Source organism: Euprymna scolopes, chromosome 6 (genome assembly GCF_053919585.1).
Source record: "Euprymna scolopes isolate OS-2025 chromosome 6, ASM5391958v1, whole genome shotgun sequence".
Classification (NCBI taxonomy): Eukaryota; Metazoa; Mollusca; class Cephalopoda; order Sepiida; family Sepiolidae; genus Euprymna; species Euprymna scolopes.
This window is the reverse complement of record NC_136487.1, coordinates 96,569,515-96,589,192: the sequence shown is the minus strand read 5'-3', so window position 1 is coordinate 96,589,192 and position 19,678 is coordinate 96,569,515. Positions and strand designations below refer to the sequence as shown.

The 19,678-nt window shown below is 36.2% G+C and overlaps 1 protein-coding gene across 3 annotated transcripts in view; it reads right to left on the bottom strand.

The window, feature by feature from the left end:
• LOC145278325 (uncharacterized) overlaps window positions 1-19,678 on the bottom strand; it is an 89,964-nt gene that overhangs the window by 37,125 nt on the left and 33,161 nt on the right. For all 3 annotated transcript variants that reach the window (XM_080130615.1, XM_080130614.1, XM_080130616.1), the window contains exon 3: window positions 11,428-11,613. In XM_080130615.1, the coding sequence (XP_079986741.1) occupies window positions 11,428-11,613 (186 nt within the window). The remainder of the gene's footprint in view (window positions 1-11,427; window positions 11,614-19,678) is intronic.

The window sequence follows — 19,678 nt, the reverse complement described above, 5'->3', positions numbered from 1 at the left end:
AAATTGGTCTGTTTGCGAGATCACCAGCTAAGAAACCGTTGATAAACAAGAACAAGAAACTCAGATTAAGCTTTGCTCAACAGCATGTGTTGTGGACAGATGATTAGTGGTGAAATGTAATTTTTCTGATTAAAGTAAGTTTAATGTATATGGATTTGTAGAAGAAAATTATAAGGAGGTTTGCTGGCGAAAGATTTAATAGAAAATGTACGAAGAAAACGGTGAAGTTTTGTGGGGGAAGCGTAATGGTGTTTGGAATTATTTTGGGAAGAGGAACGACTGATCTGATCCGTCTAAACACCAGAGTTAATAGAACAATATACAGGAATTTGTTAAGAGATCATGTCATCCCAATACTTCGAAATTCTGATTGTGAAAAACCCACTTTCGTGCAGTATAACGCCCCCTGCCACAAGGCTAAGCATGTAATGGAATTTTTGAACGAACAAAATATGGATGTTTTTGATTGACCTCCTTAAAGACCAAACCTAAACCCCATTAAAAACCTATGGTCTGCTTTGGGGAACCGTGTAAGTGCAAGAAAGAAACTCTATTAATACTGAAGATTTGTGGCTTAAACTTAAAGAAGAATGGGCGAAAGTTTCACGTGATGAATGTCGCCATCTAATTCAATTTTGCAGTAGAAGGTGCGCTGCAGTTAAAGGAAATAAAAACTTGTTCACTAGATATTAAATGTGTGTCCACAAATTTTGGTATTTTAATGTTTCAATGTTATTATTTTCAAATTTATTTTCATTGTCCCACGGTTTTGACCACTCTAATTAAAAAAAAAGAAATTGAAATGCTCATAACTTTTTTCTATCCTTTATAATGAAGTATAATTAATACAATGTATCATCATAGGAGATATTTTAAATGTGTGTAAGTTTAGTTGTAATCCCCACCCCGAATGTTCTGGAGAAATTGAAAAAAAACAAAAAACAAACTAAACCGTCCCAGATTTTTACCGCTAGTGTATATATATATATATATATATATATATATATATATATATATATATATATATATATATATATATATATATATATACACTTTCAATTATAAAATATATACATAATGTATATATATATATATATATATATATATATATATATATATATATATATTTCAATTGACACAATTAATTAAGCTCTGTGAAAACGATTTTACGCCTTTAGAGCATATATGATTTTTTTTCCAAATATCTTATTTTGTCTTACTCGTGTTTCGTTGAATGGCGATCGAAAGACATGTTTTAGTTCCAAAACGAAAGGTAGTAAACTGTTTAAAATTTAGGGGAAAACTGTTTTGAATTAAGAAACTGTTGAAATTTAAATTTAAAGCTTAGAAACTGCATAAAATTCAAATTTATACAGTTTTCTAGTTTAGTCTAATGTTGTTTAGTTTTGAAACTAACATCCGTAAGCGCCTATTATTATATAAGACTAGCTCGCCGCCCGGCGTTTTCCGGTTCGTACAATACGCTATAACATGATATTTTAATTTATGGAGATTGCGTATGTATTATTATGGAATCAATCCTCTGTTGATTATTATACGAGGAATAATTTGCCCAGTAAACTAATTAAAAAAAACAAAACAAAAAAAACCACAAAAATGAAAATAAATAATAATAATGTCATTCTGCCTGTGGTTGTTTACAACATCACGTCAGCAGATATTTGGACTTGACGATCTTGAACATAGTCTTTCTTCTCTTAAAATATTCTCGTAAAATATTCCCCTTTAAAAATCCTTTCCTTTTAAAAATTCTTCATATTGTCTAAAAAAAAAAAAGATTATTCTAAGATCAGAAGTTTTCGATTTTCAATGTGATGTATTTCTGTACAAAACATATCTAAGAACACTGTCAGACATATAAATTAGCTTCGTGTGAAATTTGCAAAAGATAGGCTCAGTCGTTTCGGAACCTATAAGGAAGGAACTATCACATAGACACAAAGTGACTTTTATATAATAGTAGAGATAGCGGTAGAGATTAAACATGGCACCTTAAAAACATTATTGTATACTTGTGGGCCTAAAAATGCGGCAACCGTCTCTCCTGGAAGATCCCAATATTTATTTAATAAGCAAGTTTCAATTTAATTTATCCAACTTAATCCGAAAAAAAAATACATCTGGAACTGTTTTTTTCTGATAAACATGTAAACTGTTTTTGGTGAGTTGTTTGGTGTTCGTCTGCCATTCAACGAAACACGTGTAAGACAAAATAAAATATTATGAAAGTATAAAAGTTGGCTTTAGAATGTAAACTACGAATATATATATATATATATATATATATATATATATATATATATATATATATATATATATATATATATATTAGTTTCAAAAGAAAATACTTGCGGAATTTTTAATTTTGATTTCAAATGATGTATTTTCAAATAAGTTTTCGTTATAATACCTTTAGTTTATATATCATTTTAAAGAGCATGTTTCGCTTCAATTACAATCGTTTTATGACAATTATGTCTTCTTTTCAGAACGTTGAATACAAAATAGAAAAAAAAGGTAATTCGCGCAATTTTCGCATCTTAATTAAAGCTAGACCGAAAAGTTACCGAACAGCTCAGGTTATCAACTAAGCATTTGGCCCATAGACCATTACTGAATGCACAATACAATGGTGATTGGGGAAATTTCATAGCAACGACGAGGGTCTTGAAGATAATGAGCGTAGTGGTCGGCCATCGGATTTTGATAACGATCAATTAAGAGTCGATTAAGTCGAAGCCAATCCACGCACAACTGTTCGAAATTTTGCTTCTGGATTAGACGTAATGTATACGACGATTTCCAACCACTTGAGAGAGATTGAATAAACAAAATCTTGATTGGGCACCTCATGAATTGTACGACAAGCAAAAGAAATGATGTTATGAAGTATCATCTTCCCTTCTTTTACGCAATAAAAACGACCCGTTTATCGATTGACGAAGCTCCACGGCATTTTCCGAAGCCAGATTACACCACAAAAAGATCACGCTGAGTGTTTGATTGTCTGCTACTGGTTTCATCCATTATAATTTTTTGAATGCAAGCGAAACCATCACGACGGGGAAGTACTGTCAACAAATGGATGAAATACATCAGGAAGCTCGACAACAACACTCAGTATTATTAAACAAAAAAGCCAAAATTCTCGCACATGACCATAGTAGAATGCATGTTTCTAAGCCGAAACTGTAGAAGTTGAACTTCTGCCTTAGCCGCCACACTCTCCAGACTTCTCTTTACCGATTACTACTTTTTAAGCATCTTTACAACTTGTTCTGCGCGAGAAATGCTTTAAATTCCTAAGCGATATCAAAAAATTCATGCAGCGGCTTCATCGCTACCAGAAGGCAAGATTTTTCCGTTACTGGAATAAATTCACTTGCTTTGCATTGGCAAAAGTGTGTTGATTCTGATAGTGCTTATTTCAAACAAAAAAATATTTGCTTGAGTCGAGATATATTCATGTGATTTTAAAAGTTAAAAACCGCAAGAACTTTCTCGTCAAAGCTCAGCTATTCTCAGACCCTATGTACTGTTCATAATTTTATGTGCATATATATATATATATATATATATATATATATATATATATATATATATATATATATATATATATATATATTAAAATGTTTGACTCATGTTCAGGTAACCTACATCTTAAATTTCAAGTGTTTAGACCTACAATTGGCCGATGAGTTTGGTAACGTCTGCAAAGGTCAACTATTTCAATTTAAATCTCTTGGCAGCTGAATTTTCGCCCCAAAACTGACTAAAAAGCTTTCTACATGTCTGAATACCTTTTACGTAAAAGTCAAATCTTTTAAACTTTGACATCTTGGTAGGAAAATTGTCGGCCAAAAACCAATTAAAAAACTTGCCATATGTCTGGATACACTTTATGTAAAATTTCAAATGTTTAGACCAAAAATTGGCTGAGTAATTTGGTAAAGACCACAAAGGTCGAATTTTTTAACTTTGACCTCAATTTTGGCACTTTAAAATTTATTGTTTTGGGCTCAAATCAAATTAAAAGTTTGATCCCTGTCCAAGGAATCTACATCTAAAATTTCAACTGTTTAGACCCCAAATTGGCAGAAGAGTTTAGTAGAGTTTTCGAAGGTCAAATCGTTGCACTTTAATCACTAGACATCCAAATTTCCGGTCGACAAACGATTAAAAAGATTTTCCCAAATCTCAATACCTCGTGTCAAATCTTGAGTCTGCAGACTGAAAATTAACAGAGTAATTTTTTAGGGAAATGTACACACGCAGACACACAGGCAGACAATTTCACTTATATATATATATATATATATATATATATTACTAATTACCATTTTTGCTATATATATATATATATATATATATATATATATATATATATATATATAAAAGCATTAATATTCTACTCTTCCTCTTCCTTTCTATTCTTTTATTCTTTTTCTTTTCTTCTATCTGCTATTATTATTATTCTATGTTCTTCTATATTAATAAAATAACGATTTTTTTCCTTTACAATAATTTTTAATAGTTTTGAAAAAGCAGACGGCATTTAAAAATTCAATATGCTCACACAAGCTCCCTATATCTCGTGTACGTTTTCCGGATATCATGCTTCTCTCTAATCCAGCATCGTATCTTTCTATATAAATTCTGGCAAAATTCACTCTTCCAAACAATACACATTTACAGGTGTTAGCACAATACTTTCACCCTAATTACTTTCTCCTCATACATTTCCATAATACACCGGTAATAATACTTTCCCATGAACGACTGGGGTGATTACATTTTATTCGTTAATGTTGCCTATTTTCACCACACTTCATTTTCGATAAAAATATATATCGGCCCATTTCCAATCATTACCTACTTATTTCATCGATTTTATTCTATTAATCTATTATTCTCTTGATCTTTCATTATTTCTGAAAAGTTACATAGCAGATCACATTCACTAAAAACATGGCGTATCGCTAACCGCAACAAAGTTCCTTCGTGCCAAACAAAGAAAAAAAAATTAAACAATAATAGACACACAGAACCAAAATAATAATTTTTGTTGATAGGTTACCGTTTGAAAAATTATTGCAGTGAATACTGCAGTGTATACACAGAATACACAGTAAGTAATTTGTCAAAAATGTCTTGGACCGTTTGTCTCAGAGCAAATTCTAGTATATGTTCTTAAACTACACTAGAACTTTCCTTTCTTTGGTCGTAAAAATCATACCCTACATTACAATTATTCTAGACTGAGGTAAATTATATTTTGGTAACAATCCAGAGTACGTATTTTTGGGGAGTCCAAAACTAAATAATATACATATTCTTTTACACATTAACATCTATATATATAAAAGCGAAAATGTGTGTATGCATGTTCGCTTTTTGTGTATGTCTTGAAAATGGTTTTTTCCAGCGGATTCTCGAGGCCGTCGCTCATTTTTAAAACTTTTTATATCACGTCTAAATGATAATATCTACGACTTAACAAGGGGGGTCGCCTCTCTATTTAATTTGCCCGACTTTGGAACGTTAAATATTCGACATTTTCGGATCGGCACGTGTTGCTTTCGTTTTTCGGTATAAAAAAGCGAAACTCGATTCGAATCATTGGCCCACGGGAAGTGGTCTCTAGAAAGCGATGTAACGTTTGGTCAATGTCGGCTTCGTCATATCAGACGGTTGCTTTCATTTCGAGACGAAACACTCCCCTAATAAACAGGGAGCTGGTTTTCCCCAAAATTAGGTAAAAACAAACAAACCTGGTTATTGATCTCGTTAAAAACTGTCCCGCAGAAAATGTTAACTGCTGAATAGCTATTGCTTACGATCGCCGCATGTGCATTATTAAGCTTTTTCGTATAAAAAAGAAGCCAACAGACTCGCGGTAAATAAAACACTGTCCCGCACTCAAAGTTCACGTCATGAACTCGTAAAAAACGAGCACCTGCCAGGTCACATGTTTTTTCACACTTTACTATTTTCTAACTGCGCGTTTTTTAAAACCACGAACGATTTTTCTTTTCATTTACCCAAAAACACACACACCTACAAACACCCGGGCAACGCCGGGTACCCCCTCCGCTAGTTAATATATAAAAGGAAAATGGACGTGAACGTTTGTGTATGTCCATGAAAAGCTTTTCAGATCGGCACTGCCAGTTAAATTCTGCAAGAAGTTTCCCTATACTTCTGAGATCATAATATCTCAGATTCGCAAACGGACACCGTTTCTATCCTATTTTTGATCAAGTTAAAACAAATTCCCACCATGCCGTGTATAAATTGCTTTCGTAGGGAAGCAAAAAATAAATAACTTACCTGACTCCCGGCCAGGTTTAAAAGCAACATTCATTTTTGCGCATGCATGACAACTCCTATGATTCTTATTCTCATTATAATTCACTATCTTCTTTGGCCTAATGGTTAGCGAGGAAGACCAAATACCCTACGTTTTCGAATTCGATCCCACCTTTCTCTCTATCTATTTTGAATGTTTTATTTCGCCATTGTGCTAATCTCCCCCACCCAGGTAAAAGTTAATTATCAACTCATTGAATTCATTATCCTCTTTGGCCTAATTACCCACCTCTCTCTATATATATCTTTTTATTATTTTAACCATGTGGAAACCATTCTTAACATCGCTTCGTCCTTGTGCTAATATCCTCCACCCGGGCAACGCCAGGTACTTCCCGCAAGTTAAATATAAGTCGCTTAATCGTAGACAATTAGCTCATTTAATATTAAATATAACAAAATAGACACCTGCTGTTTGCGCTTTCTTATTAATAAGTTTTCTTACACAATATAAACGTAGTAGAGAAAATTACATTCATTAATAATAGAGAATGAACACATTTTCTAACGGAATCTTATTAATAGACACTATCTCGGCGTTCGTTTATTAAAGTATTCAACACTAAATAAAAGCTCCTGTCCAAGAAATACGAACTTTTGCATAAAACTTACATTTTTGTTTTACTGATTACATATGTATTACTATATACATTTATATTCACATAAATCCCATAATCGTACAGACTGAGCTCATTATAAAACAATAATTTAACAAGGTAAGCACACGATATCTGCGTTTGTTTGTTAATAATTTTTGTAAAAGAAAGAAACCATAAGCTACACTAAAAATAAATAGCCCATAGTTTTCTTAAATGCCGTAAAGAAAAAAACTATATTAAATAAGCGTAGGAATGAACTCATATTAAAACGAGATCTTAATTAATAGACAATATCTCGTTCTTTTCTTAAAATGTTTTTTATACCCAGGAATCAATGCATCCTTCATAATAGAATACAGATCCCTCATTTTTCATTAAATAAATTTATCCTTATTTAAAGTTAATTATTCTCATCAAGACAGCAGTTATCGCTTAAAAACAGCTATAATCAGTTTGAAACAGTAGTGTCCGCCACTGTCTACAACTCCCAACTACTATCAACTACTGACTACTACCGCCACTGCCCATTAATGACAGTAATCACCTAAATATCAGTCAATCACTGTCATGACTGCCAGTGTCCAGCAGTGCCTGCCACTGGATGACAGTACCATACAATGAATAACAATGCACGAATATTTACAATAGGCTACTTCATTTTAAAGCAGTCAAATGCATCTCGACACTGGTGATGATAGAAACCGACAATGGCCAAACTCAAGTAACCGCGTAAAATATCAATGTTCAGTGCTCGTCATTGAAGATGGACAATTGCATTTCAGAGCAATCCAATAGAAACCGATACTGGCCATTGCCGACAATGAACGCCGGAATACAAAAAAAAAAAATACTGTAGGAAAGCAGCCAGTGTTCACCAGTAAACGTAAGCAAATGCAAGCAACTGTCGCCAAAAAGCATTAATCGACATCTTACTGTCCAACTCCCTACATGGTACCTCAGTAGCTTACGTCCCTGATAGTAGCCCCCTACACCAAAGTGGCAATCTGCCTTGTTTGGGGAAAAATGTAAAAAAAAGTAACCATCACTGCTAGCCACAGTTATATCCAGAAAGATGAAAACAGACAATTTCAGTTGAGAGCAGTCAAATGGAGGCCGCACTGATCATGACCATTACTGACTACCACTTCCAAACCAGCCAGTGTCTACCGGTACACGCCAGTACCGCAATATCCATAAACCAACACTACTCGCCAGTAACACTCAATGCTGACAACGACAGTCAGCTGCTTCCGCTGCCATTGCCAGACAATGCCCGACTGTAGAAGTCAGATGATTTCATTTTGCCCATAGACGCCAATGCTCGCTATTTTCTAGGTCTGACAACTGTAGTTTTGTTTTTAGTGGGTGAGTGGGGGGGATTCATCGAATCTGTCTTGACTTTGTGTCATATTTCCACCAGGTAACGCCGATACACGGGTTCTGCTAGTATGGAATATATAGCATGCATATGACATATGTAGCACTACCAGGCCACTCGGCGTTGCCCGGTATTAAACGTAACGTGAATTGCTAAAAAAATAGGGGGGACTGAGACATTGTCATATGAGTATAATATTTTTTCTAAACAGCTTATTTCTTGTAAGTAAAAGTAAGTAAGTAAAAAAATACTAGAACTCAGATCGAAATCGAAACCTAGACAACGAGTCAAATACGATAACCATTAGGCCGGCTTGACACGAACTTTAAAATGTTTTCAACCTACTTATTCTTACAATAATGTAAAAGATTCGTGCGTGCGGAGTCGTGAAACAGATAAAAATCCGACGGTCTCCATGTACCAATTTATCAATTTATACCCCCTTAGCAGCCTTTTTCTCTGGATGACAACGCGATTAAAGAGTTTTCTTTTATATATCTGAATATCCTATACACCAAATTTCAAGTCTGTAGATCAAAATTCGTTAAGTATATAGGTTGAGAAGTGTCCTAATAAACACATTCTCACTTATATATATATATATATATATATATATATATATATATATATATATATATATATACAGGGTGTCTCAAAAGTTGCACACCATATACTGATCTTCGTTGAGTGGCTACTCCGCTCACCAGATCTGTCCCTCTTGGCATTTTTGTCTTCGGGAACATCTCAAATGTGTACTAGAATTGTCCATCTGTTGAGCTAATGAACAAGAAAATAGATAATATATTTAGTTTTATAAAAACCTAGATGATGTGCGACTTTTGGGACACCCTGTATATATATATGTGTGTGTGTGTGTGTGTGAAACAATTTCGCAAATACCATCACTATAAGTCAGATACAAATAGACAAATCTTATAGATGCTAGAAACTATTATAAGATGAAACAGTCAAAGTCAAGACAACATATGTTGAAATTAGGAACTCGTGATTTCTAGAAAATGCCTAATAGTGTACTCAATAAACGACAATCAGCAATTCTCCCACATTACAATAACCGTGTTGTAGTCTTTAAGACAACCGTTAGATTGAACGGCTTACTCAGCGATTCGCCTCTATCCTACAAACCCCTCCCTCCAAAATAACCACACTGGATGATCTGGTAATCACCTATTCTCATGCCTGTGATATCATAAAGCACATTGACACTTCAAAGGCGGATGAGCATTATCTTATCTCTGCCACACGAATAAAGATATCATCTGCTAAGCTAGCCCCTGTTACCGTCAAACTTTACAATCTTGCTTACTTGGTAGCTTAAAGAACAGATCCACTCAGTTATTACCTCATTAGTTCCCCATCTTTGTCTAAAAATTTTGAGTCGTTAATCATCACCTCGTAAATGCTAAATATTTTTTTCTGACAAACAATATGGATGCCCTAACAATTATATCTGAAGGCATATACCATGCACTGGTCAAGTTAAGTGAAGCTATGATCGTAGCTCTCCATATATACAATGCAGTTGACAAGATGTGGCATAAAGGGTTTCTCAAGAAAACTAAATCGTACGATATTAATGAATGAATATTTAATCTAATCCAATTCTTATTAGTCAAAAGATAAGCCATCCAAAACAAAGTGACATTAATACGGCTGTGCTCTAGGATCATTGGGCATTAATAGTTCCTGGTATTCATAAACGACCTTCCTGATTAGATTGTTCCCGAGATAGGTATATTTGCTGATGACAACACGCTCTATACGACAAAATGTGGGAAAAATGAACATGTATATATTCAAGTAAATGTCTGTAATTTTATAAAATTACCACCATTTTTCCTGTTTGACCAGGTATTTTTCTAGTGTATCTCATAAAATAACCGAGAAGATTACATCAAAGCTTATCATAGAAACATCAAGATGGATCGAATTTAAGGCGAGCTTTTTGTTAACTATACTTATTTCTGTTGCTACTAATATATTTGTTCTTGAAGTAGAAACTAAATATAAATTAGGATTTTCGATTCGAGCCAGCGTTGTATAAAAGAACAAAACTTCAGCCTGGATGCGGTTGTTTTAAAACACGTGTGAATAAGTTAGGTTCTTGCTAAAGATATCTTTGCAGATGTTTTTTGTAGGGAAACTTTGCTATCATTCAATATGCAGCGCCTGGTATTCTGAAATAGTCACTTCTGGTGGTGTAAAACATTGTCTAACTTCGGTGATGAACGAGAAAGTAAGTCAACGTGATTAAGTCGTATTCTGCTGATAGAGTAGAATAGAAATCAACTCCAAGGTAGTTAAACGCCCCATGTGTATATCCCGTGGACTGAACTATGAACTAGGGAAGAAAATGGATAGAATAAAAATATGCATTAAAAGAAGGCTATTAATATAATGGTTAAGTATGCAGCATAACTAATATCCATTTTGTGTTTTTAAATCGATTCTTGGGCAGAACAATAATATGGGAAACATTTACAACAGGCATATTATATTTTCGCTTTACATAGTCCTAACGCCATATGTCATCAAATAAACAATACAGTGTCGTACAAACTGAGTTAATATCGATATTAAATATAATTAGCTGTAATTATAGGCATAGTTGGTCTTTCACATCCTATCGAATTGGGAAAGGTATTTACCTAAAATGCAACAATTGCAAGCAAAATATTAATTTATGTTCAAGAAATTACATACAATTGTATTGTGTTTCGATATTAAAAGACAGAAAATGTGTTGATATGTCGTAAAAAGCAGATAAATCAAAACAATTACGTTTTTGTCAGATGTTAATTTAGTGTGTATGCGAGAAATTTCCAAAATTCTTATTGGAAATGGTTTATTATGTAAACACGCCCAATTCATAAGCTTTTAATTAGACACGTAACATTTCCAATATCGGCAGCAAAACTGACCTTTCCCTTAAGAAAGAAACCAACAAATAAAAATCTAAATGGATTTGCAGTTGGAACAGAACATAATTTTTGCATCTTTTTATTGAAGAGATTCGCATAATTAGAAAGCCATTCTTACCGGGTTCACGTGTTAGTGCCAACCTGAAGTGATGCTGAACTTCTTTATTTGGGATTCTCAGCAGTCTCCAGCCTCTCTTGAAGCAATACCTCTCTGCGTCTTCCCATGTTATAGACGTTAACGACAGGGAATAACAAGTGTTTTCCTTCCGGAAGAGAATAAGGCCTTCTGACTGGGAACATTTTTCTGAAACAATTTAAAAAGAAATATTTATTAACTAGCTTATAACGAAAACAAATACACTTCATCCCTGTTTCCATTCGTGATCTAGATATGTCACCAAAATATTTGTAAAAATTATAGAATTGCGTCAGTAATTTAAGTTTTGGCTCTGTTTTCATATTTCAAATGTAGAAAAGCATGACTCCATTCAACTTAATGTTTTTAATATGTAACCGTAAAATAATCAGAGGTCAACTGAGTAAACGGATTTTACAGCAGTAGCTGTTGATAGAGTGATATCTTGTGGATATAAGATGGGACGTCCATGTGAAATCTGTTCGTTAAATAGAAACACATGATATGTTAGAAAGATGTGAATCCACACAATAATTACACAAACAAATACGCAATTTATAGGATGCAAATATTGGAGTTTTATATGTAAGCTAATGAACGAATTATTTTGTGCTCTTAGCTGTTTGCATAGTGAAAATTGAATAAAAAGAATGATGAATTATCAAATTAATAATCCAATTAATAAAGTACGGCATAATCACGTTGACACACCGGCTCCCGTCAGATTCCCGAAGTTAAGCAACATTGAGCCTTGTTATTACTAAAATGGGTGACCAATTTGGGAATTCCAGGCGTTGTATGTAGTAGGACGTCGACATCTTCCTGCAAGAGTTGCAATAACCTAACGTCGTCATCTCCCCTAACGGGGATATACATGCGACTGGGGACCGTTTGTGAATTTCATACTCCTATAAACCTTCCTCCAGTTAAACCCGAGTAGACCAAAGGACAAAAATAAATAATGATAGTAAGAATTATATTAATAATAAGTCATAATAGTAAAATAGAGACGATGATAAAATAAAATAAAATTTGAAAATTAAAATTAGTCAGAAATAAAATATTTTTTTAATTCAATTTTCACCCTAAACAAGGTACAGTGCCACTTTGAAGTAGGGGTTATTATCGGAGACACAAGCGGCAGGAGTAGTATGAATGGAGATGAGTAGGAAGATGTTCGTTCACATTACACTTGAACTTCTCCGTGTCAGTACAGTTGGGAAAGCAGGATCACGGAAGGGAGATCCAAAGTCTAGCACTTCTGGGAAGAAACTATTGGAGTAGAAGGCTTTCTTACTTCTAGGGATCTCTGCTGTGAAGGGGTGGGATTTAGTTGCGTGTCAGGTTTGTCGGGGGTATTCACGCTGAGGGGGTACATGTGCTTGTAGTTTGTCAGAGCATTCGCCATTAAAGTACTTGTAGAACAGGCAGAGGGATGCAAAAATTTGTCGATAGGACAGAGGCTGAAGATTAGATGACAGTTCAGGAGCTATCAGGTTGGCGACCCTCTTTTGAACCCTGTCCATGAGTGAAGGACAAGTAGCAGACGCACCAGCCCAAATGTGACAACAATACTCCATACATAGATAAACGGTGGCCTTATAGAGGTACACGATACTTTCAGGCGTAAGTAGTTTTCTATCTCGGTAGAAAGAGAGACCACCTTTTTTGTAGCAGCTTGGCAATGCTCTTAATGTAGCTATTCCAGTTCATGTTCCCTGTAAACGTTAGGCCGTGGATTTTAAAGTACTTTCGGATAATGTATTTTTGGCCATGGTAGAGAAGGTTTCTTATAATTATGGTGGTAGAGAAGGTTTCTTATAATTATTGAAGGAAACAAGCTTAGTCTTGGCTGCATTGAATGTGACCATCCATTTTTGTTCTCATTCCACTATAGAATGGAGGTCATCCTTTGGTGTTTCTGCCATTTCCTTAGATATGCGTTCATTTGTTTCCCCTTTGTGCCTGTTATAGAGAGTGGTGTCATCAACAAATATACTCATCTCAGAAACAATTTTATCAGGGAGGTCATTTATGGATATGTTGGAGATGCCCCCCCCCATGGGATTAATTGACTATCTCATGAAGTTACTTCCTCGGATGTAATCACTTCCGGTATCGAGTAACGGTGCCTGGCAGTCAGAGATTGGCACGCGGCCATGGAAGTCGTGTGCAAACGCCCTACCATTGAGGAATGGTATTGCTCAACTCGCTTTTCCTGTAATATATGTGAATACATGTTTCGTTCCTAAAAATCATTTCGTTCTTATTGCCATTTAACCCCATAAAAACTGGCGACGTCGGATTCGACTTTCATACGGGTTAACTCAGCAAAAAAAGGAAAAGAATGAATGAATTTGACTTCAAAAGAACTTCGGATTTGCAAGCTAAGAAATCGGCTGGTAATTACGTTCTAAAAACAAAATTCTAAAAAGAAGAAAAACAAAAAAAGAAAACGAACACATCGCAAAGTTATCGACTAAATTGTAAGTTAACCTTTTTGTCTCCATATTTAAATTGAAAAGAACTGTGCTAAACGCATTTTGTTAAGGCTGCAAAAATTAGTTTTGTTGCTTATTGAAAAGAAGAAATAAAAGAGCAAAATGTTGACCCAATTTCACCGCGAGAACAATTCTATTGTAACTTGTCGACTGTTAACGGGAATTTTATCGTTACGTTCAGCGAATTTTATCCCGTTGCACGAGACTAAGAGTTCTAAAAGAAATTTAATAATAAAAAAAGAGACCAAGATAAACTGGTATAAAATTTTATCAAAAGAAAAATAGAAAAGGAAAGAAGGATAGAAAAGGAAATGTATAGTTCGACTGGGCTGCCAAATCAGTCCCTCTGGCGGTTCTTAAGAACTCTTTTAGCAATTCTACTTAAAAAAAAAATTCGGCGTTGTTGGAACACGTCAACACTTCTGACCCTTTTTTGTGTTATTCAATGCAAAATTAAGATGCATAAATAATTAGCAATTTCCAGTTGAGTTTATCTGACTTTTCACCACTAGAAATAAATCGATGGCGGATCCGTTAACAAAATTTATTTCTTTTACTTTGCTTTTTTTCACGGCATATCAACCCTTTTTGGGGTTATTTAACATCGAAGTAATATTCATCCGGAAATAACGTATTATTATCGAATAAAATAATAATTCCAACTGTTGTCATGGGAAATTGAAAACAGACTTTGTTTTGTTTGTTTCTCGAATTTATAATTTTATCTGATTTCGATTCCGTTCAGGATTTGTTTGGTAAGTTTAATACTTTCTTCTTGTATTTCAAACGTCGCAACACCGATCTGGTGTAATTCAATGGTCGTAAAACAGTTCTGGTTCTTTCAGTTCGTCGCAACACCGCTCTGGTCTAATTCAAAGGTCGCAAAACCGTTCTGGTTCTTTCAGTTCATCGCAACACCGCTCTGGTGTAATTCAGTTCGACGCAACACCGCTCTGGTACTTTTTAGTATCCTGCCAGTCTCTGCTGTTTTTTCTTCCTTCAGCTTCTGCTGGTTTCACTCTTTTTAAAATGACGCGCTCAATGTTTTAGCCAATCGAATCCCGCGTGATTAGCACCGGATACACCGAGAAAGGGGGAGAAAAGAAGGGGAGAAAGAGAGTAGAAAATATACCAATTACAGGGGTAAAGGAGGGAGATGGAGGGACTAAAAAGACACTAATAGCTGGGAAAAGGGAAGGGGAGGTAAATAGAGAAAAAGGGAAATAAAATTTCTACACTGTTTATTCGCATGCAAATTTGAACATTTTCCAAACGAAAAGCTTTTTATGCCTTTGTTTTTCCTGCTAACTTTATGCAATATTTTAAGGAGAAATAAATGTTTCCCCCCCCCTTTCGTTTTACTTGGACTAAAACTGAGTGGAATTTTCTGAAGTATTCTATTTTTAACTGTCGGTTCTAAAGTGAAAAATTTATTTTTCTTTCTCGTGGGGGCAACTCCCCACCCACACATAAAAACCTAGCCATTTTGGTTAACTTCCAGACAATTCCACAATTGTTGTTATTCTTTTGCAATTGTATGGTATCACAGTATATTTTTTTGTTTTTGTTTCGCAAGTGAAAAAAAAACTTTTTTGCCCACCCTCATATAAGGTTATCTCTAAGGTTTTTACCAAGAAGTAAGGGATATATTGCTCCTTCCTCATATGCATATACTCAAGGAAAGGACATTTTCTTTTTTCTTTTTTATTATTATTTTATCACTCTTCTTCTGCGCTTGGAAAAAAACCATTACACGATGGAGGAGGTTAAAACAATATTAATACAGCTAGTCAAGGTCCAGATGGACCAGTTACAGAAAGCTGAGGAAAATTTAAAAGAACGTGATAAACAGCTCTAGTTACAATTTCAAGAGAGGCAACAAGCGTTGGAGGAGAGAATGCTACTTCAACAGCAGAGTCAAGAAGAGCTATTGTTAAAAATATTCGACAGAACGGAACACAGGGACGACAGTGTTGCTTTTTCCAAAAGTATAATATAGAACGCTATAGAAACGTTCAACTACCAACCGGGGTTGGATGTGACGTTTGACGCTTTCTATCGGACATATGAGGACCTATTCACCGTGGATTGTCAAAAGTGGAGCAGCGCTAAAAAAGTTCGCCTACTTTTGAGGAAATTAGGGGCCACAGAACATAGCAAGTTTGTGGATTATATTCTCCCCAGGAAGATGAGTGAATTGAAATTTTCTGAAGCTGTCAAACTTTTATCCGAACTGTTCATCCCGAATTCTACGCTCTTTCATAGAAGATGGAAGTGCTTTAACCTGCAAAAAAGCGACGACGACGATTACTTAACCTTCGCCTCCGTGGTAAATAAACACTGCGATCATTTCCGTCTATCTGACTTATCGGCAGATGACTTATAGTTGTTTAATTTTTGCGCAGGGTCTCGTCCCATCCAAAAACGTGTTCTCTCTAGACTTGAGAGCGAACATGGCCTTACCCTCCAGAAATTGGCCGAGGATTGCCAACGGGTAGTCTGCGTAAAGAACAACTTGAGACATGTCGAGAAGTCAGGCGCAGCATTCATTAGAAGGACGATCTTCAGACCGGAAAAATACTCACCCCGAAAAAGCAAAGCTGGAAGTAAGAAAACTCAGGCTACACCTAATAAGTACCATCCAGTCACAAGACCTGGATCCTCTACAAGCTCGTGCTATCGCTGCGGCGGGAAACATTGGTCGAGTCAATGTTTTTACAAAGATAAGTACTGCAACAAATGTGGCAGCAAGGGCCACAAAGCGACCCAGTGCAGGAAGAACAAGGTCAAGAACAACGCCCGACAGACTAGATCCGATCTGGATTCGGATAACAACCGGCGCAAATATGTCACATTTCACATCGCAAATAAAACTGTGCATCTACAATTGGATTTCGGATCAGACCTGTCCATATCGCCCGGTACCTGCGGGGGCTGGGCATGAATCTCAAAGACCATATGTGGGGGTAACCCCACATATATGACCATTGCTCTTAAGAAATCAGTTATTAGTCACTGTAGGGGAAACCTTTCATACCAATTGTAACTATCCAGTTCTCTCTCAGGGGAACTGATTCCCCTACCTTTCACTCTCCACGTTAAAAAAATAAGTGGGAAGCAAAAAAATAACCGGATCAGACCTGTCCATCATTAACCTTAAGACGTGAAAAAGGCTATGGAAACCAACCATGTGGAAGACGAACAAATCTCGATAAAGTGGAATTTGAGGGAGAGCTCACACTCCCGGTAACCCTAAATGGTATTACTAAAAAAGTGAAAGTGTATGTATATAGGACATTCGAAAACCTGTTCGGTACTGATTGGATGGAGCGATTCGAATTGTGGGACCAACCTATGAATACATTCTGTCATAGGGTAAAAGACTCATCTACGGAAGCGCAACAACTGAAGGACGAGTTAAAAGAATTTCCAGAAGTAGTCTCATCAGGAAACCGATCGCACATGCATCTAGAACGCTACTAAAGGCCGAAAGACAGTACTCTCGAATGAAAAAAAAAGCCTTGAGTATTATATTCGCTGACAAAGTTTCATAGGTATTTACACGGCAGAAAATTTACATTGCAGAAGGATCATAAGCCGTTACTCACGACTTTTGGTTCCAAAAAAGGCTTACCGACATATACTGCTAACAGACTGTTGAGATGGGGCACATTATTACTGAATTATGACTTCACCCTGGAGTACTTGTCTTAGAAATAAATTTGCCATGAGGATAGCCTATCTAAGCTGATACCATTGAAAAGGGATCCGTTTGAAGATTTTATCATTGCCACTCTTCGGACGGACGGAGAAATAAAAACGATGATGGGCAACACAATCAGACAACTCCCAGTGTCTCTACCGGAGATTCTTTGACATAAAAAAATAAGATCGCCACAAAGAGCGATGTTCCGGATGTATTTTCGCTTTGCGATGAGGTTTTACTATATGGCGAAAGAGTGGTGATTTCCAAATGTCTCCCGAAAGGAATTCTACGGGATTTTCACACAGGAAATCCTGGAAAAAATCGTATGAAGAGTTTCATGAGGAGCTATATTCACTGGCCTAATATGGACAAGGACATCAATGAGAGGATAGACTCGTGCACAGGCTGTGCCCTTGCGGCTAAATCACCAACAGTTACGTTTAAACCTTGGTAGAAGACTGAAAAGCCATGGTCTAGGGTGCACATCGATTTTTCGGGTCCGCTCGAGGACAATTATTACTTAATCGTAGTCGATAGTTTCACCAAGTGGTCTGGGGTATTGAGGTGCAGAAGACCGACAACTGGAACGACTATAAATTTCTTACATGAACTGTTCGCACGTTTCGGTGTAGTTGATTGCATCGTAAGTGATAATGGAACCCAATTTACGTCTGCTAAGTTCAAAAGTTTTTGTGATACGTTCCAAATTAATCAAATCACCACTCCCCAATATCATTCTGGTCGAATGAGCAAGTGGAACGCTTCGTGGACACGCTTAAAAGAGCACTGAAGAAGGCTCAAGGAACCCCAACAGATGAAGTACTTCAACAATTTCTACACGTGTATAGAATTACACCCAACCCGAACACACCTGCAAAAACGATGTTTGCGTGGAAAGTGAGATCCGTTTTTGACAAGCTCTTACCCAAAAAGTCAAGGCCACTAGTGACCACTTGCGTACCCAGTAAACGTTTCATATCAGGTGAAAGAGTTTTTTCAAAAGTTATAAAAACAACACATCATTCTGGGAGGTGGGTACAATTACTAAGAGAATCGGTGACATGGTATGTATCATCCAAGGACCAACATATACCCACAAAGTCACCAGAACCAACTAAGAAGATGTCGATCAGTTGAAACCAGCGACAGCCCACTATTGGAAGATGAGCCGATAGACACTGTCTTCGAAACTTTTGATCTTGAACCTCCTCAACCAACACCTGAACTACGGCGTAGGAGTAAGGTTACCGAGCCATTGATGGTAAACCCTAAAAGGAAGAGCTTTTACGAACAAAAAGCTTGGGAGGGGGGAGTTGAAAACACCGCTCCATGTGATTAATGGACTATCCTCTGGTGACATCACTTCCGGTATCGAGTACCGGTGCCTGGCAAGCGGCCACGGAGATTGGCACACGGCCACGGAGATCGTTTGCAAACGCCCTACCGTTGAGGAATGGTATTGCTCAACTCGCTTTGCATGTAATATAGGTGAATACATGTTTCGTTTCTAAAAATCCTGTGTCCCTTTCGTTTTATTACCATTTAATCACATAACAGAATATCAGGAATGATAAAGATCCAAGGAATAATAAAGGTCCTGAGGTACAAAGGGCATGCAATAAGTAATGACCCTGACCCACTTCCCATAGGAGTAGAGCAACGAAACTTGGCATAGTTATTAGTCTTTCTCTACATAGGAACCACACAGATTTATGTATTTCTCCCATCGTTTGATGCAGCTCTGGAGACCGTTTTTGTAGAACACACCAGGTTGATCCTCCAATCACGGTGTGACTTCAGAAATCAAGGCTGCATCATCTGGGAAACGCTTTCCTTTCAAAAACAACTTCATGGCTGGGAAGAGGTAAAAGTCAGAGAATGCAAGATCAGGAGAGTAGGGAGGATGGGGAAACATTTAATAAGCACACGTCCGTGCTTCTGATCTTCTGACATGCGAGTTGTGGACCGGAGCGTTGTCCTGCAGTAGGAGGGAACCTTTGCTGATCTTGTCCCGCCTCTTGATCGC